Source organism: Ostrinia furnacalis, unplaced genomic scaffold (assembly GCF_004193835.3).
Source record: "Ostrinia furnacalis isolate ACB-3 unplaced genomic scaffold, ASM419383v2 OfSCF5186, whole genome shotgun sequence".
NCBI classification, from domain to species: Eukaryota; Metazoa; Arthropoda; class Insecta; order Lepidoptera; family Crambidae; genus Ostrinia; species Ostrinia furnacalis.
Window position 1 is genome coordinate 424,305 of NW_021135425.1, and position 25,395 is coordinate 449,699.

Sequence of the window (25,395 nt, forward strand, 5' to 3'; positions counted from 1 at the left end):
CGGTGTCCTGATAGCGGTATCAGATCGGCTGAACTCAACACGCGTCACTGAATATGAAACCAGCAGCGAGGACTTGTGGGTTTCAGTGTTTTCCAGAGGTGAGAAACGAGTAAAAATGTTAAACATCTGTGCTGTCTACTTGCCACCGCCAGTGACAACTAATCATTTGAGGGTGTTTACTCACAGGGTAAATTCGATCTTGCAAACGAGTGATCATGAATGCACCCTGATCGCAGGAGATTTTAACATGGGGGGGATAGCTTGGCAAAAAAATCATGGTGATGATACTTCGACCTTAACTCCAGTGAATTACGGTAATTGTGAACTGCTGTGTGAATTTGTCGACTTTCTGACTTTTAATGGTTTAAAGCAGTTTAATGATGTGAACAATCAGAACAATAAAATTTTGGATCTAATATTATGCGATAAGGAGTTTTTGAATGTCAGAGAATGCTTGTTGCCAGTAAGAACCATAGATAAATATCATCCAGCACTCGAAATAGAACTGAAAATACAGATGGAAACATTGAGAAAATCTGTTCCAGTGAGTCGTAGTAATTTCTACAAAGGAGATTATCTGGCGATAAATGAATATCTGGAAACAGTCCATTGGACAGAGGAATTAGATTCTTGTCTAAATGTGAATGAGATGCTTGCTCGGTTCTATGAAATACTGCACAAGGTCATAGTGGAGCATGTTCCCATGACAAAACATCGCAGAGGAACTTATCCAAGTTGGTTTTCACCTCAGTTGATTTGGCTTCTGAAACAGAAACGTAAATATCATGGAAGGTTTAAGAGATTCGGCAATCCACTGGATAGGTTGGAGTTTGAATATTTGAGAAGTGATTGTAGCAAGATGATAAAATCATGTTATAGCGAATACATATACGCAATAGAATCTGAAATAAAGAAAAACCCAAAGTACTTCTGGACCCATGTAAAAAATTTGAAAAGAAGATGTTCATCATATCCAAGTACTATGATCTTAAATACTGAAGTAACATCCGACACCTGTAAAACACCTGACATGTTTGCAACCCATTTCTCTTCAGTGTATGAGGTACAAAATGACACTAATGGCTGCATTCATGTCCCAGGAGCGGCAAGGGAAAAGGTTATTGACACAATTGGTCATATTCAGTTCGGCGAAGACGAAGTGAAGCAGAGACTGAAAAGACTTGATATTACAAAAGCAGTTGGTCCAGATAATATTCACCCACTTTTTCTGGTAAGTTGTGCAAATGCACTGGCCCTGCCGTTGTCTATCATATTTAACTGTTCTTTGTGCACGGGTACGTTCCCGGATTTATGGAAGCTGGCGAGGGTGGTACCTATTTATAAAAGTGGCAAAAGGGAATACATAGTTAATTATCGACCTGTATCCATCCTCTCAACAATGTCAAAGGTCTTTGAGTCCATGGTTCACTCGATGATCTACAAGCATATACATAGATATATTGTTACCGAACAGTGTGGCTTCATGGCCAAAAGATCGACAAATACCAATCTGACATTATTTTCGTCAGACTTAATGAACGAGGTGGATCGGGGGATGCAGGTGGACGCGATTTACACCGACTTTTCGAAGGCATTCGATAAGGTGAACCACAAAATATTGCTAGAAAAACTTTACACGCACGGAATAGCTGGCAGCTTGTTGGACTGGTGTCGCTCATACTTGTCGGAGCGACCGGCGAGTGTGGTTGTGGAAGGTGAACAATCTGAACCTTTTATAGCGTCATCAGGAGTTCCACAGGGCTCAGTTTTGGGGCCTTTATTTTTCAACGTTTTTATTAATGACATAGCAGAAGTTATCAAGCATTGCAAAGTTTATCTCTTCGCTGATGATCTCAAGCTAACTAAAACGGTTACTTGCTTAGCTGACTCGAATTGCCTACAGGAAGACATTAACAACCTTCAGGAATGGTGCAGTAGAAATAAAATGTTTTTGAATTCCTCAAAATGTCACCACATCAAATTCACCAGAAAACGCAATAAGCTATCCACTGAGTACACAATTGCAGGTGATAAGCTCGAAGAAGTTAAAACTATTAGGGATCTTGGAGTTGTAATGGATAGCCAGTTGCGATTCACGGAACACATTGACAAAATAATTAAGGAAGCAAATAAATCTCTCGGCTTCCTACTAAGAAGTACAAAGGGTTTTAGAAGGCGTTCTACAGTCATCCTGCTCTATAATAGCTACGTTAGGAGTAAGCTTGAATACTGCAGCACGGTTTGGTGTCCAGGATATAATGTGCATATCAATAGGATTGAAAGAATTCAAAAGAAACTGATCCGCAGTCTGTCTTATCGTTTCAGGATGCCGAGAACAATTAAGGCCTACCCAGATAAAGCAAAGTATTTTGGTTTGGATCCGCTTTCTGTGAGACGTGTATATATGGATATGACCTACCTCCATAAATTGGTGAACAACCACATTGATAGTCCTGTCTTGCTGGGTCAGCTTGCCTATAACGTGCCCTTGAGAATACCACGTTACCCTTGTGGATTGTTCAGAAATAGATTTTGTAGGACGAGGATGGGTCGCAATTCACCAATTGTTCGTGTATCTCGTTTGTACAATGATCTCAGCAAAAAGTTGCCAGAACTTGATATACATTTTCAAAGTCTCGCTGGTTTCTTAAAAACAATTAAGACGGGTGACGTGCCCCTGGTGGCATGCATCTAGGAGGCCTCTTATTATTTTATTTTTTTGTTGCTTTCTTTTTGTTGTTTAAATTCAAAGTTGTAATTAGGTACTTTAGTATGTTATTGTATTGTGTAAAGTTCACGGGTTGCTTACATTATAATATTATGCATGCTGTGGTTATCGTTTGTGTGAGAGCAGTTAGCTAGAGACCTTTGGCTTAATTTTTTTAATTGTGTATAATACTGTATCTCATGTTGATAGCCCAATAAAATAAATAAATAAATAAATAAATAAATTAAGTATGGCAGCGATCGCAAGTTTATCTGAATGTAAATTTATGCAACAATCTCATCGGGATCGGGGTGTCGGCGATAACGCGAAATTGACACCGCGCCATCAATCACTTTAGAGGCGAGTGGGCCGATCGAGTGCGGTGTCGCGTTGCAGTTGTGGTTATCGGGTACAAATTGCTGTCGCTCCGATGATTAACAATGTGTGCTCGAGTAACGACGAAAATAACTACCAAAAAACACCACACAAAGGCACGACCGCCGTTCGAATCGAAATAGAATCGGTTTAAATAAACAATCACACGTTCCGATGAATAACGCCGACGTAACGCATACGAACCGTAATATAATACCGCCGTCAGTGTAACAATAGTCGAAGGTATTTCAAAACACAAGGTAATTTAATGTTGTACGGTTCCAACTGGATTTTAAAGCGGGAGTTGACAACGAATATTTACGAGTTTCGAGGACAGGTTTTATACGATTTGAGGCTTGGGGAAAAGGATGTGACTGCGACAATGCGTAAGCGTTTAAAAGTAAGCCCATGTCGATTATAGTTTCCGGTATCTCTTACGCTCCATTGTGTGCATTGTGTGGGGCTCGTGTAAAGGCAAGGCTTCGGCTCATAAGGTTTGTTCTCGGAAAGCCAGCTGACGTTACGGGGCTCGGTCTCGACTCCCTGTCTCGTTCACGGTTAGATTACAATGTCAATGGAAGTTTTGGACGACGAATCGATTATTTGGTTGAGAAAGTAAGTTGTCCGCATCCGCAGGCATTTCTTCTAATTGATAGCAAATTTCCGTGGTAGGTTTCAGTAGGTATTGTTTTGTAAACCATTTAGAGAGTAGGTTATGTAGCCCTCAGCCTTAGATAGATAATTTGATTTTATTATGTAAAAGCATTCGCCTTCATGCCTGTTTCTTGCGTTTGACTTGAGGCAGTTTATTGTCCATTTGTAAAGGTCTGGCATCTAGTATCTGGCTATGATGTCTCGAAAATCCTGAATGTTTAAAAAGTGTACAAAATATCTTTCATTGGCAGATATTTCGATAGTATCAGCTCAAAAATGAGCTCACTTACTAATCAGTTTTTTATTATTCACCAAGTCTCCGTAACTCCGCAGCTACATAACTCAAACAACAAAGAGCGGAGTTGACAAAAGAATTGAGAAATATCTGCACCCCACAATCTGGATCACATCGGTACTGGTTTATATTGAAAATATTTCCTTTTCTTCGGCTATTCGAAGGTTTAAAAGGTGGAAATGTCGTGAGCAAATCTTAATATTTATTCGTATTATTAAATAAGATGAAGATAATTCGTTTGTTGATTACTTTCACAGATAAATATTATTCAATTTGTTATGTTTCAATTCCACTACACCATTACTATCAGTTTACCGTAATTTGTTTGTAAAGCAAAATGCCATTCAACTCACAACGGTCACACAGCAGACGCTCTGTTAAATTTCTTTCGGTCTGGAGAGATCTCTTTGTCATTTGTAACACAAAAGCAGCCGTCTTCAGTGAGATATTCGTTTTAAAGACCTGCCTAGTCCACAGACCCATCCCAATCTTTTTGAATTGCTCTTTCTAATCTAAGCGCCTGAAAATTAAAATAAACCATTTATCACGAATAATTTTCTCAGTCAAATCTTTTTGATAATAAGCAGTGCGATTGTTAAAGTAATATAAAAAAGATAAAATAGTAGCTCGTATTTTTATTCATTTAAAGGCATCAATTACAATAATTTATTTTATCCCAACGAGCACTGTAGCCGATAGCTGAGCAATAAAACGCTTTGTAATTATCCGTTTGTTTAAAGAATGTATTACACAAATAAACTTTACGAGTCCAACGTTCAAACATAACTTTTTATTATCTCACATGTTTTCTTGAACGCACACACACATCGAAGGAAAATTGGTTTTATCGCCGCCTGCCGCGCTCACGAGCGACCACGCGGCCTCATTATAGCGTATTCAATAAAATTTGTCAATTAAGTCTGTCCGCATTGGATGATGATCCATCATTATAAATATTACAATATGAATAAATCTTCAATCAGACCGGAATAACAGCGGTACCATTTTGTTATCCCTTCATGCATAAATGTTTGTGTAATATTTTGGAAGCCATGTTCCAGCCGGGTCCCTTTCCCCTTACTACGATTCCCGCGCCTCCTCGCGTTAGCCACGTTGCACCGGCGTGCTTCTCTTTCTATCTTTAGTACCGTTGATATAACGTCGAGAGACGTCCGATTCATTTCGTACTGGGAAAACTTGCCGGTTTCTCGCGTTCGTTTCGAGTATCGACAGCCGCCTGTTGTATTCACTCAAGTGAGTTGCGATCGAGATAATAACAAACAAGTCCCACATCAACTACGCCGTGCACTTCGGTAAAAAGTTATCTTCTCTGTCAGCAACGGGTTGTGGTTGTGACTTGTGTGTAAATAAGTTGACTATTTGCGTATAATTTTACACTTTACTCTTCCACTTAGTGAAGCGTAAAATGATCTTGTTGCGCGTAGAACATTACGATTTGAATTCCGCACCGGGCCCGGCTGTGTAACCGCTCGCCCGCGGTGAGCGACTCGACTCGAGCGAGTCAGTATTCGTGTGGCGTGCACTTGCGACGCGCGTTTATTTGTAATCGCCTCGCTTGCCCTCTGACGGTATACTGTGTATTCACTATTCAGTGTGTATAAAATTAATGTTTTGGTGTGCAGTGTATGCTGATTACTTCCTTTGTCTATCCTTAGGTGTGTCGAGCGACGGAGCGCCAGACCCGTGCGAGGATTGCTACCGGAATGCCAGTGTGTCTAGTGATGGTGCATTGAGGTCGTGCCAGTACCTACCGAATAGTGTTAGTGTTAACTATAGTGCCCTAAAAAGTGCTGAATGGATTGTGTTCCCTTTGGATTGCCACCGCGAGTCATCGAAAGATCTAGTTGGGAACGGTAAGACATTTTATTTTATTACTATAGTTTTACTATAATTACCAGCAGTAACTGTATTTATAATTGTTAAGTATTTAGCACATAAATATAAACCTGTATTGTTGTAAGATTTATACATTTGACCTTCTTATCATTATACATAATTAGGTATAGGTAGGTACATTAGGTACATAAGATTATTTATGATATCCTAAAGCTAGCAACTCTAGTTATGTTTGACAAACATGCATGTATGATGAGTACACATTAGCTAGATAATTGTATACCATCATCTTGTTATCTTGTAGTACATTGTAACGTTACTTTTCAATGCCAATATCATGGAGTTTTAAAATTCATTACCTAAATAGACAACCACACCGTTATTTCAATTAACAATACCTACTCTATCAAGTTTTAAGGGACCTTCTAACTAGACCGTTAACTGATACATAATAATAATAAATTGATTACAAAATTAATTAACTGTCACGTGCAATAAAAACTAGATTGGTAAGTAGGTACCTACGTAACTAAGTGCGTAGAAGGTAGGTAGGTAGGTACCTAACTAACATGCGAACACTTCCATGTGTTATTTTAACACCGCACTTGTGTTGTGTTTATCCTCTGTTTATCATAATCTTTATCAGAACAATTCACATTATCAACTCTGATACTCGTGCTAAACACCGTTTTCCGTAATAACTGGTTCGCTTTTGCCCATTTTCCTCTAACGGGAATCGTTAATTAATAGTAGAAATAATTTATACAATTTGTAAGTTTCGTTGGTACGTAATTACTAGGTAAATTGATAAATGGTATTGCGACGAATAAATAATATTAAAGAACAATAATTTATCCACTTTGGAGTATGTTAGTTAAATTCACATAAGGGTCAAAAATTCATTTCGTCTCCCTGACGTCCGAATCAAATGAATTAGCAATCAATCTGTCTCTCTTACTTACTTGTCATGAAGACGTCATGAACGAAAGACGCAGGTACCTAAAGCCGATCTCACGTTATCATCTTCGGTCGGGCGGGCGGGATTCAAAATAAAGTAGGGTAAGTGCGCTAGTTCTCGTCCAATTATCGGAGTTGCCAACTTTGTGATGCGAAATGAATATCTTAAAATACCCTTACTCATATGTATCATATATCATTTTAGTCCTTATATAGTCTACTTTACGTTAATATTATATGACAATAAGTAAATACCACGGGTTTTTTTTATAAAAAATATTGTATGCAAAAGAGGCGATTTCACTAGTTTTCGTCCAAAAAAATCAGTTTTCGTCCTAGTGTACGCTAGTTTTCGACCACTGTGTAGAAAAAAGGGTGCAGTTGAATTATTAACTTAAAACCAATTCTACAATACTGTAACTATGGATTGTGGTATATCATTTGAAAGGTAATTTTGTTAGCTTTCAAATGATATCAAAAAGATTTAAATAAGTTTCTTACCTAAATTTAGGAAAATATTGCAATAGGTCGAAGGACAAATGGACGAAAACTAATCTACAGGAATAGCTAATTTTGGTTTTCGTCCACCCCAGTGCTTGCTCATGACGTCATGGACGAAAACACAACAACATTTAAAGCTGTTTTTTGTTTTCGTCCACAACTTTTTAACGGTTTTTATGGGTTTATCACTGTTAAAAAGTGGACGTATACTAAAATGTTTAATGTAATAGCAATAAAGATCATATTGGAAGAAAAAACATTGTATTTTGTGGGGCCATTGAAGTAAAATGATTATTAAAAATATTAACTAGGTGTCAGGGTTTCCGTCCACGTGGACGAAAACCAAAATCTTGCAAAATTGTTATGCTAGTATTAGTCCACTTAATTATCTAAGATTTCTATACAAAATCTTTAATAAACCCTTAAAATAGTGTTTATTATGCTAATAATTAGACATACGTGCCAAAAACATTACGTAAAGTAGCTAAAACAGTAATTAAACATACCTTGAAAGTTCCCTACCGGCACGTTTTTTTTCTAACTTGACGACGTTTTCCATTCACCTGTGTGCAGCAGCAACTTCCGTAGATTTTTTTGGAGTTATTACTTGTCAAATTACATTTTCATGCAGGCAGAACTGTTACTTAGATATTATAGATTGTAACAAGTCCAAACTTGCACGGAAAATTAGGTTTGTATTCTAATTTTCCGTATTTGTTTGTGTCAAGTCGGTCAAATGGACGAAAACAGGAGCTGGACGGAAAACCGGCGCAATTACCCTACGGGTCGTGTCGTTTTCCCACGTTAAAATTAAGCTATAATCTTTAGCAGATGCTTATAGCTTATCATGAAAAAAAAAACATGTTAATTTTGATGTACAGTCAAATGGGAAATAGCCATTTAATTTTGATCATGTTTGTCAGTCATCAATATGTGTAAATAAGAGCGTCATAGTTTTTAATTTTTTTTTTAGGAGGACTAACATTTTTCTTTGTCGATTTTCGGCATTTTACTACGAGGCTATTCCATAGTTACCAACTTTGTCCCAAAAATCGATTCGTCATTCTATCACTCAAAATGAAACGTTAGTAGGTAGGTATGGTAGATAAAAATGCTCGACAATATTGTCGTCAATCAATCGTCATGGCGTTAGAATTTAACTCACGGCTATGGAAATACAGACAAAAATAGTTTCTCCGTAAGATCTTAAAATGCAAATATTATGCAATAAACTGTTTAAATACGTAAGTAAAACGGTAAGTCGCGTTTTGTCAGAACTCGAAGGTCGATAACAATGATAGCACTACATTGGTTAACAAATTAAAAAGCATGATTGATTACGGAGCTAATTATACTGGTTGGTGAAATACCTCTGTCATAACGGGTAGTGCTGATTGATTTGATTTTTACGTGTTATTATTACATTTTCTTACAGTTTAAAGTACATAGGTACGCTTTTTGTACTCTACTTGCACCAAAGAATTTAGGGTCATTCCATGACAAATGTTACCGAGGGTGAAAAACTAAATATGTTCTTTTCGCATTAAATCTGATGAATTTTGAAAGTAAACATTCCAAATTATAATGTGCAACAAAAATAATCTGAAAGAAACAAGTAATTTTTAAGTTATTAGTCTTCAAAGTCTATACTTAAGTCAACTGTCTGAATGATCATTTTCTCTCTAATTATTAGTAATTCGATTAAAAAAAAACTATCAATCTGTGAACCGTTTTGCTACTATATGATTTGAGGGTATTTATCATAGTATTGGTAGATAGCGTCATAGTCCCAAAAAAATTGATAATCATCAAGTTTTAAGTGTGTTTTCTTGTTACTTCGACGATGTAACACCCGAAACAAAAAAAACAGGTATTTGCTTTATTATTGTACCTTACACATGGATTAGGATAACAATAAATAGTAAAAGTAAGGTCATGGTAGTAATGATTTCAAATACTAACTAATATCTGAGCATGATACTAATTATGTGTGTTTTTTTCTTGATTAAAAACTGTAACACCCGAAACGTTTCGGGTATCACATTTTTATTTATTGTCGATAATGTGTCTATATTGCTTGGAGACGTCAAAAAGTATTACTGTGAGGGTCCTTCCACCTCCCTCTAGCGCTGGCATCGGAAAAGGAGTCATATTTCTCTATTTAAGACTTTTTTGAAATGTTGACTTAACACTAAAATTAAGGTATTGCTAAAAAGTCTCGATTTTCGACATTTCCAATTAATATCGTAATTAGAAATTAAAGTAATGCTATTTCAAGCCAAAAACAATAGAAAAAGCTATATTTTGAGGAAAAATTAAACTTGAACTTTGTATATTTTTTAAAAAAAGCTGCTTCGTAATTTCAAACCAGAATTCGCTCTATTTGTGTTTATTTGTTGTACTCCTTATTTTGTAGTACCTAGAAACTAATAAAACACCGATTTTATCGATAAAAAGCGTTGAATTTTCGTACTCGTAACACCCGAAACAGAACCACTGTAACACCCGAAACAAAGAAAAAATGTAGAAAAAAATAGTAAAACGTTTTATGTAATAGTGATTGTGTATTACATGGTTTGTAAATTTCATACTTTAGAAGTCCTGTAAGTTTTAGGTATGATTCCTTAAAATTCGCTAAATTTCGAGTAAATGCAGCAACAGTCAGAACATAGAGGCAAAATCTCGTAACGCCCGAAACGCACACTTTTCGACTTATATTTTCGTTATCCTACATTTTAAGCTATACAAACTTTATTATTTAGATAAAACAAATAAAAACGGACAGATTAAGGCACTAACATTATTAAAATACTATTTCAAAATACATGAAATTGTTGAATATGTGTGTACGAACGTAACACCCGAAACGATGGAATGACCCTTTACTTAGTCAAGTACTTTTTTATCAAAAAGATACGCGTACTTTTACGAGAAGTAAAATATTATAATATTAAATAACAAAACTAATTTAAAATAAACTAACAATAGAGTTTCACAAATAAATATTGCTTTTAGATAACCTTAATCACTTAGAAAGTTTTAGAGTCGCTACTAAACCCTTAAAGGGGCAGTCGGATTACTAATATTTTCTACGATATTTTTAACCTTATTGCCTTGACATAAGGTGACAAATAGAACTAAAACTTGGACCTCACTAGCATATTAAACTGAATAAGACCTACATAAAACATTTTAATAATAGCTTTTCATTCAGCTAAACATGTTATTTGTGGATTTGTAGGTACACATTACTCAGAATTTTATTGAAGTTATATTTTTGGCCTAAAGATATTTTTCTAGCAAGATATCATTTAACCACGAGAAGGTTGTTTTCACATCAATTTTATTAAGTTTTTTAAGCGACTTGACGTTAGAAATAATATCGAAATTTTCTTTATTTACCACGCACAGACGACCGCCGTCAATGATAAACACCGTGACATCTTATTCTATTTGTAATAGGTGTTATTTTACAACAAAAATATATTCTTACGTGCTGTCGACGTACAATGACAAAGGAAAATTAGAAAGTTCAGTTATGACGGCCATCGTCAAGATGCTCGAAAACTTTCCCATCCTATGTCTAGAATAAATAATAGTTTAATTATTAGATAACAAAGATTTAACATTTCCTCTAGTACTGTTTAAAAGACTTGTATCTTCAGACAGCTGTATAAGGACTAGCAAAAGTGACAAAAGTACCGTGAAACAATGGTGTTTATGCCACCATCCTTGCTTTCCTAGCGCGTCATCACAATAGAGCTAACATCCTTTGTATCTTCTAATAGATGACATCTAAATCACAACAATAGGGCATTTGTCGAGCCGGCCAGTGACGGTTTCCAACCAGCCAATTATGGGACGAGCTTGGTAGAGCAATGACGTTAAATTTTTGAATTATTGCCCCATTCAGATGTCAAACGTAATAATTATTGAGTGGCCTACCAACATCAATTGATTACTGTTTCTGGCTGAAGATGATCTTCGATGCATGTTTTATTTTCTTGTGACAATTTGTACTACATTAATTCTGGAAATCGTGTGATTGTAACGGGATCTGATTAGCAACTACATTTATTATAAAACTAAGTTATTCTCATTTGAAAATATCATATCTTCGTGATTAGCCCTTTTCATCATAGGTACATCCCTGCCTATAACATTAATCTAAAACGCCGCGTTTTTTCTAACGTTCAATCTATTAAAATTCATTAAAATTGCTCTAGTGAAAAGTTAATAGATAAAAGAGATTTAGCTTTTAGTATTAGTTTCTATCAAATCAAAAGAATAATATGTTTTTAGTTTAAGTTTATACTTGCCTGATTGACTGACTAGACTTTAGTCTTATCTGATCGCCATTATTGAAGTTTCCAAGTTTCACAACACACGCTCGTCTTCATAATAAAATCTTGATGCCATTAACTGCTACGATATTTATAACCACCACAGGGAAACGATATCTTGTAATGGAAAATTGCTTATTTTGTAATTAAAACGAGCAAAGTAATAAACGATTAATATTCATGAAAGCCGTGTAACAAATCTTTAATAAGATGGAGTATAATCTTAATGCTACTTTAACTACTTTGCGTAACTACTAGAAACAAGAATAAAGTTGAATTTACAGTTATTACCGACTGTGTTATTCGTAGTTAATTTAATGTTATTTGCGTTGATATTTTTTTCCTGTGGTTAATAATTACGGTTAATTGAACCTACATTTGTGATGTGTTTGTTGCAATAGTGGATTTAGTGGATTGCCTTTAGCTCACTCATTACTTGATGACGTCAAAGATTTTACATACTTTGAATTAACATACATAATAATCTGATCGCCATTTTATCTGTTTTATAATCATTTTAGATACCACATTATTATTAGGTATTGTCGTAATTTTCAAACACGTTTTTATGACATTCCGGTCTAAAACTTTAATACTGAGTCTTAAACCACCTATTCTTCAATTGTAATAATTTTGTCAGAAAGACTTATTTTTCTTATTAAATAATCTTATTTATTTTCCGCAACACCCAAAAGTACTTAGTCTTTGACACTAAAAAGAAAGTTATTTCGGGACGAGTGCCGGATATTGACTCAATCTTGTTCACAGAAATCGAGGCGTTTCCTCCGGAATTGTATAATTTTCGGTGAAAAATGATCGCGTAGCTTCACATTTTTTATAAAGGCAACATGTATTTTTATTAAGTTTATTACTCAACTTATTATAAGTGTAATATGACATTAATATAAGACGGTGACCTGTAAAGATGGCCAGAACGATACTTTTGCCGTACAAGTATCACGTGATGATGCGAAATTGCCCAAAAATCTATTCAAAATGTTCTGCGCTATACTTATTTATCTATCGTGAACAATAAACATAACTAGTGTTTATTGGAATGCTAAAATTTAATTTAGGCTTGAGGTTGCGAATCAAGAATAGAGCGTCGTTTCTGAATACGAGTCTAACGTTAATTAATAAATTATTTATAAAACACAAATGTACATTAATTTTTGTATTCCTAGTACACATTGGCATACTCAGTATTATAGCTTTTCAAAACATCGGTAATTTAATAGAACATTTTGATTACGATAAACTACAAACAAGCTACGATCGAATAACAAGAAATCGGAAAATGGAAATCAAATTAGAAACAAATATTTGGTTCAATAATGGTAGTTAGTTGTAATTTGTATCCATATTTTTTTTTGGTTACGACCATGAATTGTATACATTTTCAGGACATATTTCCTTGTAGGTACTATGTATTGAATCTAAATAATATTTAATGTTTGCACTTACATCATCTATTTTATGATAGTGTCAATTATTTATTTATCGTCTACTATACTCGGATTCCGAGTATACTTTGCTAACACATGTAAATTGAGGATATGTTTGACAATTACCTATCTAATCATAATAAATAACTTTAGACGTGACATTAACGCCCGTATTCACAAACATTACTATGAGGTCTCACAGTGCGCGTGGACGCACTGGGTGACACGCGAACCAATCATAGAGCTCTATTCAACGCTGTGCGTTCGATTTGCTGCTTTTGCTTCAAGCAAGCATCGATTGTGAATACGGGCATATGTGTCGTTAAAGGTGTAGTACATTTATTTCTAATGTAGGCAGGTATTCAGAGCGGGTGGTGATGCCATAGTTGTGGAAACGTGTGTAAATAATAAATATTATTAATGTGGTTTGTTCTTCTATTTTACAAGTATTCTGCTACGAGTACCTATTCACTTCCAGTTTGTACTTTGAACTAAACAATTACACGACTCGAGCTTTAATGCTAATTGTTCTAACGACATTGTCTATGAAGAACAGTATTATTATTTCATACATAGGTAATCAATCACTTTCCTAAGCAAGTGTATTTTATACCAATTAACTTTATCGTTATTCGCCTTTAAATGACCACTAAATTTTAAGGAAGACGAAATTTTGAGCGTGCTTCTACTAAGTATGAACTTAAGCTTAAGTTAATCTCAATTCAGAAACCGGGGGTTAATCTTATAACCCTCTAATCTGTCAAATGTCGGACTTGATCATCATCATCATCATTTCAGTCATAGAACGTCCACTGCTGAAAATAGGCCGCCCCCCATTGATAAAGGTAGCGGGAAGGCGCTGGATGCAGGCCGCCACCAACCGGCCATTGTAGAAATGTTGGACTTATTCCTAACTTCCTAAGTAAAAAAGTCATGGAAAAATCGCCCCGTAGTTACCAAATAAGCCACGATATTTAAAAAAATAAACACAGACACTGAAATAGATCGACTATGAGAAGGTATCTCAAATAGGACTAGTCGTTAAGCCCACAACAAATGGGAGATAACACCAGGCGTCCATGAACGAGTAGGAGCTGATATAACGAATTCTTTTCATGTTAAATGTGTCTGGGCCCGAGATAATCCCCNCCGTACTGCTGGAAGGACCAGCAAGCAAACACGTACAAATTGCGTACTGCGGGCAGGACTTGCGATAATCTTCTGGCAGGACGTTTAGAACAAAAGACCAGTCCTTCCAGAAGAGCTTCCAGCAGGACAAAGCACCGGGCGATCTATCATTAAGTTAATCTCAATTCAGAAACCGGGCGTTAATCTAATAACCCTCTAATCTGTCAAATGTCGGACTTCATCATCATCATCATTTCAGCCATAGGACGTCCACTGCTGAAAATAGGCCTCCTCCCCCAATGATAAAGGTAGCGGGAAGGCGCTGGATGCAGCGCTGCCGCCACCAACCGGCCATGCATTGTGGAAATGTCGGACTTATTCCTAAGTAAAAAAGTCATGGAAAAATCGCCGCGTAGTTACCAAATAAGCCCACGATATTTAAAAAAATAAACACAGACACTGAAATAGATCGACCATGAGAAGGTATCTCAAATAGGACTAGTCGTTAAGCCCACAACAAATGGGAGATAACACCAGGCGTCCATGAACGAGTAGGAGCTGATATAACGAATTCTTTTCATGTTAAATGTGTCTGGGCCCGAGATAATCCCCGATATTGCTCGCTCCGGACCCTTTCACACTTAACTTGTTATTAGTATTAGTACTACAACATGGCGAGACCGAATATCCATCCAAATCAATTTACCTCCAGCTTATTTACAAAGAAAATATCGCCTCGGAGAGCCTCCGCGGCCGTTTCATCTCCACATTCGAGTTAACACACTTTTTTACCTTTTAACGTTACGAGAAAATGTTCACGCGTGATTAGGGTTACATCTAGCTAGAAAGGCCACGAAAAAGTCTGCTGGATATTTAAAAAGACCCCTTATAAGTAAATAAATATTAGTAGGACAACATTAAATAGCACTTTGGCGATATATGTATTTTAATAGCTTGCACAAGTTCTACTCGTATTATCATTAATTAACAAACTGCATGAGTAATACCTACATTTAAATTGCTAGGAATTTATTAGCAAGTGAGTTAGCCAAATAATCAGATAGTTATTGTTGTCCCATTCAGTTTTTGTTCTTTTAAAATATAGAAATGGGCGAATGAACAGAAAATTCTAGAAGTTTGTAACTAATAACTATCCCTTAGTTATGTACTTATAATAACCATGTAAGAAACTAATGCTATGTTGCTTGCACAAAAAGAAATGAAATTGTTATTATGAGTTACATTTTTCTTGCAATCTCAGACTTTTTTATCAAGTGAATTATTTGCGGACTTCAACCCAACTTGGTAAATAATATCGGTTATAAATGCTAATGATTTTTCAAATTAACAAACTCGACCAAGCATTCCGAGATTTCAAAGTTTATAGACGTTCAATGAGTATTGAAAGCACATCTGAATTTAAACCGTATTTCTAACTTCTTACAATCTCAATTTCTCACATAACTTTTTTTTTAAATAGTGCGGGGTTTTAAACCAATTCATCCTATGTAGGGAACGATCTAGGAATGAACCCTTCTATACCAGGGTATGAAAGTGTAATGCGTATTTTAAACAGGGTGACGATTAAGATACCAAATTAATAGAAAAACGCTTAATCGTTTTAGTTTTTATAATTTGCGAATAACTTTTTCACTTTTCAATACAACTAGCTGTACCTCAAAAAAATGTGAGTGTACATTTTACAAACAGAGCTAATGAGAACCAAATCAAAACACTTTTAAGCCTGAAAGGTTAATCGCTTGGTACGCAAGCACTCGTAAACCATGTGTGCTCACTAGATTACGCAGCCATCATTCATTTTGTAATCTGTGCGTGTCATTCCTTACTTATTCTCCAGCTTTTGGTGAGGTATATTAGATTTTATTTTCATAAGATAACACAGACACAATGACCGAGTCGTTAAGATAACAATGTGATAACGACACAAAATGTATTTTTGATTCGACAAAAATATGAAGTCCTTACTCACTTTATTTCTTAGAAAAAGATACAAACTCGATTTTGGTACGTATTTTAGGTACCTACTCAAACCAAAGCGGTTCAAAGCCCACCCAAGTCTAAATTATTCAGTTTTAACCTTCCAATGATCTGAGTCATTCGTTAAACATTTCACTAAGTAGGTAAACATTTATAAACGAATCCATTCTGTACAAAGGAGATATCGTTAGCTAGTATTTGGCATTGGCTTGCATTGTGTATTTCATCGTATTGTATTGTAATGGCATTATTTTATTATCTTACGCCCCTTTCATTCAGACTTACGTAAACACAATGCTGCCTGTTGTAAAGAGTATTTGTTATTCGTATTGAACGCCGAAATGAACGGAGCGATTTTGTAATAAAGTAGCTGTGCAATTTATCATATCGGGTTACGAGCCACTATCACGGCTTCATGTCAACCTATACATGGTGGCCTCTTATTTCCTTAGTAATAAAGGCGATTTTCCAACAAAAATGAATAGTCTGAATATGCTGTAGTTTGTGCTTGTACTTGTTACAATTCGCTGGGCTGACTGACGCGTTCGTAATTCGTTTGACTTTGAACGTTTTTGTTTGAAGCGTTTTTGAAAGTTTTTTATTGAAACATACTTATATTCGAAGTTTCTGTCACTACACATAATTGACGTGCCTTTTAACTCTAGCTCGTAGCAGGACAAGTTGAGTTTTTTTTTATTGTAGAGTCACCAACTGCTGACTACCTAGTAGTAATTGATTCAATTTGATTCGTTTGTTCATTTTGTAGTAGATTGATCTAGTTGTATGACACACGCTCAACTGATAATGGTACTGGTAACAACTGGTTATAATCAGACTAATGACTGTACTACATTTAATTTACACTGTCTTTTGTAAAATTAAGTTCTTCTATTTTTTTTTAATTTTCTTGTAAGATGTTTAAAGAGCTTGATGAGATCGAAGGATTAGAAGCTTAATCTAAATCGATTATCGAACTGTTCACAATCTTGTGATTAAATTCTGTAGATAGCTTCTTTTAATACTTATGTAGGTATATCAATGCTAAAATTGATAGCAATGTCCTTACTTTCATTATTTTCTTTCTTTCTCGTAGCCATTTTACACTTTCATTATAATATTTTAAAAATATTGACCTAGCTAGGACTGCTAAAAGCTGTAGTACTCGTACACGCCCAGACGATTATACATATTATATGAACGTATCGGTATCCTTCCGTTTGGCCAAATTACTTTTCGCCAAATTTCACTTCGCAAACAACTTATCGCCAAAGTTTCATTTCCCAAATAAACTTTTAGCAACTGTACTTTTCGCAACTAATTCATTTGGTCAAATTAACATTTGGCCAAATTTTACTTGGCAAATGTTTATATAGCAAATGTTTTATTTTGCCAAATATTATATCCCAAATAATTTACTTGGTCAAATTGACACTTCACATACTTACGAGTACCCACCGTTACCNCATACATACGAGTATATTCTTAGTTTCTGTCACTACACATATTTGACGTGCCTTTTAACTCTAGCTCGTAGCAGGACAAGTTGAGTTTTTTTTATTGTAGAGTCGCCAACTGCTGACTACCCTAGTAGTAATTGATTCGTATGTTCATATTTTGTAGTAGGTTGATCTAGTTGTATGACACATACTCAACTGATGTGGTAACACGGTTAAATAAAATGAGATTAATGAGTGTACATTTAATTTTCGCTGTCTTTGGTAAAATTAGGTTTTCTATATTTTTTTTCTTAAGATGTTTAAAGAGCTTTTAGGTGAGATCGTAGGATTATGGTTCTTGTTAGATAGAAGCTTAATCTAAATCGATTATCGAACTGTTCACAGTCTTGTGATTAAATTCTTTAGATAACTTCTTTTAATACTACGAGTATGTATCAATGCTAAAATTGGTGGCAATGTTCTTACTTCCATTATTTTCTTGCTTTCTTCTAGCCATTAACACTTTCATTATAATATTTTAAAAATATTGACCTAGCTAGGACTGCTATAAAGCTGTAGTACACGCCCACACGATTATACATATTAAATGAACGTATCAAATAATTGCGGAACTTGAAAGATAATATCGCATTATAAAAAAGTGGAAGTGGCTGATGGTCAAAGAAAAAACATGTTACTTTTTAATTAAAACATGTTGGTGACTGTCAAATCATACATGTATGTAGATAATTTATCATACAGTGCGCGCGAGACTGCATGCATATTGCATAGTGTTGTCAAACAATGCGATAAAAACATCGATAAAATTTGCAAATGTTTTATTTGAATTGTCACGTAAGTGCTTTTGCATGCAAAACGAAGCTGAATAATTGTATTGTTGTTCTATTGTGTGTGATTGCTTTGATTGAGTATGGTAATACGTAAAATCAATGACTTGTTTACATTCCTAAAATGATTTCAAAACGAATGGTTCAAAACTTTAATCACCCAGAACTGATTGTTTTTCGATTTGCAAAAAGTAGAGTTGATTAATATCACATTTTATGATTAAAATCTATTTCTAAAATAATCTTTTAACACTTATCATCTATCGATAATGTACAAATTTTTAAATAACCGATTACAGCTACATATTATATCTCACGAAATAGATAGCCTTGATATTTTCTGCGATGAATAATTGCGTGTATCTATTATTGACAGCTGTCGGTATCGTATCGATTGGATATTTGCTAGCATCACTAAATCACAATTTAATAATATCATTACCGCACAAAATGTTTAACACGATAATGCCGGCGTCATTATCCCCCTCATTATAGTATGAAGTGCGCAGTTTGCCGGCGAAATAACGATTTTGTGGAATAGACATCGTTATGAACGTGAGATAATAATACTGAGACATTATTGTAGGCCATGTCGTGACAGATTACTCATGCATACACTTGCTTTATCGACTCTACATTGTCGGCAAAATTATCGATGTATAATTTTGGATCCACCTGTTTCCTTCATTGGTTCAGGACCTACTGCTGAGAGGAACAGAATAAATACTTAAGCTCAGACTTTATTCTACCGTAATTCGTTATCAAGTACGATATTTGATCGGATTAATAAAAGACTAAAGAATAATCAATAGACAATTGACATAATTTATGCTTGAGTAAGTAATGGGTTGTTAACGCCGTTCTATACGGTTTTGAAACTAAAGATTATCTTTTTTGAAATTCAGTTACCTACAAAGCATAAAAAGATACAACCTGCAAAGAAATCTTGCTTCAGATTTATAGAAACATTTTGGAATCTAGCCAAATATCCCACTTATTTGAAATATCTTCAACATGGTCAGAACATTTAAGTATGTTCTTGAAAACAACAGAAACTTTATTTTATTGTTTGTTGAACAGTCAACAACACAGTCATCAGCTAGTATAATATTTTGTTGCGAAATATCACATAATTAGGTACAACAAACATACGACATTGTTTAGCTTGTAGAACAAATACCATTAAAAGTATGGCGCGGCGTTAAGTTTAAAAGTACTTACTTGTCTACTATGAGATCTAATCTCTCTCAGTTAAGCCGGCATCTCGATTTCTCGTTTCGATAACGAGGCCATTCTGCGAATGTCTCGTTCATTGATACGATTCGCTAATGATAGCTTTATCCCAGCTATCTCTCCGCCATATCAACACGGCAGCATATCACACGTACGGCGTACCGTTTCCTCCCTTTGTCTGCCATCGTCGACGAATTAGAACGTTTTCTATAACGATTTACCACTAAAACGGCTATTGTTATCTCGATAAACATTCCAGATAGTTTATGTACACGTTCATTGTTATTATTGTAAATAAAATGATAGCTCGAGATTTCTACGCCATTATTTATTACGTTGTGACGTGAACGCGGCACTGTATTTTATGTTGGAAATAACATTTCTTTTCACGATATATCGGACGGAGCCATTTATTTCGTTAATTGACTAGATATGTGACGTATACGTTTGTTAGTATCGTCAATAATAACTTTCGGCCTTGCTAATTTGTTATTAATAAGTCAATGCCACAAAAAATATCGTCACGCTTTAATAATCTGGCCCGCGAAGATGTCTTCACCGACAAAATATTAAATCTCGCCCACGCACGGCAATTTATAGCGACGAATTGTGTTTCTGTTACATTGCATCCAACAAATTGGTGTTAGATCAATAAAGTTTTGCAGCTCCGGCTAGCTAATATCGGTAAATTGCGAACATATTTCCGCGGTACAAGCAATTTTTCTCTTGTAAAGTGCACCTCTGGTTCGGGTTCGATGCTCGGGCAGTGCGCCAAGTAGCACGGCCGGTCTGTAAATCACTGCGGAAGGCAACACCGTGAGTTAGGTATTTGTTCTTATTTCTATGGTAATAAAGTTGGAAGTTGGGCGTCGGTGGTTGAGTAATCGCTGGAGTACTAGGCTCGCAGCCGAGGAGCTCCCAATCAGGCGGCCTATTGACAAACATACGGTTCGAGTATAATGGAATACGTCGCGATTTATCTCCGCCTTTTCGTGCCTTTTCGTTCCTTTTCGTGTGGGTGCATTCAGTCGTTTGGAATGAGCTCGGCATTACGGATTTATAGGCGGCGTTTGAGAGCTAAGCTTCGTTTGATCCAAAACAATAGAACAGTGTGCCTACCATGAGTTTACGTTAGGTGAGCTCGCTAGCGAATACGTCAAAAAATTCTATGAAGATTTTATTTCTTGAAAGTAGCCGCTAGGGGCGCTGCACAATATGTCATACATTTAAATGTCATTTTTTTACGCAGTCGCTAGCGAGCACACCTAACGTAAACTCATGGTAGGCACACAGGACGTATTGCGAATAGGCTCTCGGTGGAGTTTATTGCACTCGCATTTGTCATTGACGTGGCTGTTACAAATAAAACGATGTCGAGAAAGAGAAAACACAATCGTCAACCTTAGTTGACATACGCGCCGTAGGGCGTTGTCAATCAACTGGGAAAATAACATACTTACTTGGTATACTTTGTATTTATTTAGTGCGGACAAAAAGACCCTTCTCAATTTGCTGTCAGCCCGGTACAGGATTAGTTATCCAAACTGGGGTCGCAGTAAATCGACGTTTATTTAACTCTCAAAACTTACGAAATAAATTGATCCTAATTGCTTTTCAAATACTAGCGTACAGTGCTTGTAACTTTAATTACATTTATTAAATAAATAACAAATTAGATGATTGGAAAAGCTAATGTGTTATTTATTGAATAAACTATTGTCAAATATTTACTTAATTTTGTTGGATTATATTTTTTTAAATAATAAATTTGTTCTGTCATGATTATGATTAATTTATGATCTGAAAATTATTCTATATGTATGTTATTTGGATAAACTACATAAGGTAGAGTCAGTCTACACTTCCTATGACAAAAATGATGAGCCTACCTAAGCAGAAATTACATTATGTAGGTAGGTTAGAAATCTTTGTGATGTAGGTAAAATATTAATTTCCTACTTTAGTAAAATTAATGACCCTACGCTCATATTCAAAAGGAGAAATAATTATAAACTAATACTAAATGTTTCCGTTCATACTGTCCCTGGCGTAAAATATAACTTCAGTAAATAAAAGTATTTATTTCCTCAAGTTGATTCCGATAAATACCGGGTCGCAGTACCAGGCTCGCATAAGCACGTGCGACATAAAAAAGTTACGAGGAGTTATCAAAAGGGCGCAGCAGTTAAAGGCAGATATAAAACGGCCCCTGGAAGTAATCTCCTTACAGCCATGTCCTCCTGGTACCTACACGCATTATACCCCGCTATTAAAACACACAATTAATACAACCCCATTTTATGATTGCTTTAAAACGTAATAAACGTCAATTCGCGTAATTACGGCAAGAAATAACAAAATACATAGGTTCTTTCTATTATGTACACCAGGAAACGATCGATGTGCTCAATACAAGCATTTTTTCTATACCAACTTGAAAGCAACTAGTGCTGTGTGAAAATAATTACCAGGAAATCATAAATAAATATTATTTTGCCGCATATATTAGCACAATTATAGACTCTCTATTTATAAGCGAACCTATAACTTATTCAGTCTAGAGATCTTATCTATCGCATGTCTAAAATTGCAAATTAGATTAAAGATAAACTGTTCATAATTTAACATTCGATAAACTAATTTGAATGAACACAGAGTACGGTGACAGGATAGATCGCTTAAGTAGAGTCGGAAACGTACGCGTGGCCATAGACCTAGATATTAGCGAATTGACACTAAAAGCCTTATCTGTCTTCATTATAGAGTCAATAATCCTATCTGAAAAGACTACCCGCTTATCAACTTTCAGAGCAGCATTATTATTAACTTGTCTCTCTAATATACATGTACTCGTAAATTGTGCTCGTTTAGATTCAAATTAAAATAACACCTTCTTCGTGCTGCACGCGTAGAGAGCTAAAAGTAACGATAATTTGTTGTTTGAACAAATAATTTTATTAACAGTGCCTAACCCGTCTTCATTAATCAAAAAAATCATGTCAATTATGTTGATGTACTCGTAACTCGTAATTGTAATAATTGCGACAGAATAAATATTAAGTTAACGCAGAAATAAAAAATGTATAAGAGTATAAGATAAGATAAGATTTTATTGAATAAAAACTTAGTATAAGAATGTATTAAAAATGGATTAGGGTTCTTCGTCAACTCAATCTACAGGGTTTAACCGTTAATCCAAAAAAAAAAATTCAACCACAGATTTTTAAACTGAAAAAATCCTAAGAAAACTTCAGGGAGTGCCAACCGCGTTGACCCTACCAATTGATCATCAGCAGTCATCACCAGCACGTTTAGTTTACATTTAATTTAGGTATGACATGTAATTAATTTAATTGCTTATACATATTTAGGTGTAAGTGGTTTGTTACTGTTATTTACCTGAAGTAATTGTGTAAACCGTGTTCTTCCTATTATAAATTAAATAAACTTTTTTTTGCATCTGATTATGGACAGAAATTAAAGTTGGAAGTGTTCGCCAAGTTTAAGGCTGGGTTACACCATCTTACTTTAACTTTAACACACGTCAAAAGTCTGTCAAACTCCATACAAAATTTAACTCGCGATGGCTAGATTTTTGCGGATTAATTTATGATGAAAACCCAAGATTGGAATGTGAAAAATCATAACATCATAACTAAAAAGAAACATGGCTGGTTTAGTTCACGCTATCATTCTGATCTAAATTATAATGGACCGTTTTAAATTTGTCATCGGGTTACATTCCTCACGAATTTTCCACGCTTTACATTTATATCTTGACTGAGAATAATTCTGAAATGAATTATAAAATTGAACTGTCACAAGTCCATGATAAAACGGTCAGGCTTATAAAATGAGAACTCTATTTCACTTTGTTACGAATGAATGATGATTTAGAATTAAACCCACAGAACAAAATTTTCTGTTCAGTGATTAAATGTCTGTCTAATCCAGAACGAAGAATGGTTCTCTGTAACAGTTATTAAATAAGGCGATGTTTTTAAACAAAGTTATGCTAATATAAACTTGTGATTATGCCAGGAGGTCTAGTTTTTACTGTTTTAAACTCTTGGCAGGTTAATCGTATTTGATTGCGCGATTCGTGCCATTCTATAATAGTATTATAAGGAATATAAATTGTGCTAAATAAGCATAGCTTAGGCCCCAAGCACGCACTAGCCTCAGTTTATATACGCTTTGTGAGAGAAACCGGGCTTATCTGAGCTGTTTTATGACTATTTTACGATTATTGCCCCTTTGAATTGGTTATAAATGCGAACGATATGAAATTTCTATAAAGGTATAATTTTATATAGACATGTTCATTTGGGCACTGCGATGGGCACTCTATTGAATTAATTTTTATAGCCCGACCTAAACGCTTGCTCGTGCATAACTATTGGCCAATTCTACGCATTATGATGCCTGTGCGAACTGCGAATAGCTCGTCAATATTGTTATTTCAACATGTTTCGAAATGTATCATAATAAAATTAATCAACCATTTGTAGTCGAACCAACTTGGCCGAAGCTCATTAGGCGCACGAACCATCAATACAAGGTATTAAGATTGTATTCGGAATCAGACATCATTATCTTTTTACGCTCTCAATCATTTTGATTGAGATTCATTGCAACACAATTATAAACCATAATATGAATATTTAAAAAGGTATGTAATTTTTGTGAGATCAGTGTAGGAATAATAATATAATTCCTATAGGTAATTAAAAAGCACACATGGGCGTTGTGCAACGTGACTTGGTATATGAAACGATTTGACAGGCATTTCGTAGCGTGGAGCGAGGTGAAGCGACAGCTGTTAAAACTTACGCAGGAAACTTACGCAACCAAGCTAACACTCGCTGTTTGACAAATGCTCCAATTTCTACAATACAATATTAAAATGACAGACTCCTTATCTTTCTCTCCCATTGCATAGTGTAACATCATCTCCGCTACGAGGACTTGCGCTTGAGGACTTGAGACAGGAGATGTGTTCGCTGGTGGTTTGGGCCAGGCTTGACTCGGTGCTGGTTGTTGCAGGGCTACAATGGTGTGTGTTTGTGCGGGGCAGCGGGGGGCGGGCGCGGCGAGCCGGCGCGGATGGCGGCGCCAATGAGGGAAGGCGCGCCGGCCGGCGGAGCTCGCCCCGCGCCACACGCGCACCCCGCCAACTTCGAGTACGATGACAACGAGTGGGACATCGGCATCGGCGACCTCATCATAGACCTCGATGCCGACATAGAGAAGACCGACGAGGCGGGCGGCATGGCGGCGCGCGCCGAACCAGACGCGCAGCGCACCGCGCTCAAGATGAAGATCAAGCGCACCAAGCCCGGCACCAAGAGCTCCGAGGCCAAGCACGAGATCGTCAAGTCGAACGAGATGAACGGCGAGCCCAAGCCCGCGCCGCCCGCGCCGAACGCGCCGCCCGCCGCCGCCAAGCGCGGCTCCGGCGGCCACCGGCGGGACAAGGCCAGAGACAAGCACCACCACCCGCACCCGCCGCACGACGTCAACGGCGTCGCGCGGGTGCCGCCGCCGCCCAACGCGCCCGGGCCGCCCGCGGCGCCGACGCCTGCGCCTGGGCCGCCCGCCGCCGCGCCCGCGCCCGC

General features: G+C 36.2%; 1 protein-coding gene across 1 annotated transcript in view; it reads left to right on the forward strand.

The window, feature by feature from the left end:
• Window positions 1–5,389: 5,389 nt before the first annotated feature.
• Window positions 5,390–25,395, forward strand: part of LOC114360840 (zinc finger protein 608) — an 88,284-nt gene continuing 68,278 nt past the window's right edge. Inside the window, 4 exon segments of the mRNA XM_028315661.1 lie at window positions 5,390–5,620; window positions 5,708–5,905; window positions 24,824–25,371; window positions 25,373–25,395. The exon segment at window positions 25,373–25,395 is cut by the window's right edge and continues 155 nt beyond it. Coding sequence (XP_028171462.1) covers window positions 24,884–25,371; window positions 25,373–25,395 — 511 coding nt within the window. The 5' untranslated portion in view covers window positions 5,390–5,620; window positions 5,708–5,905; window positions 24,824–24,883.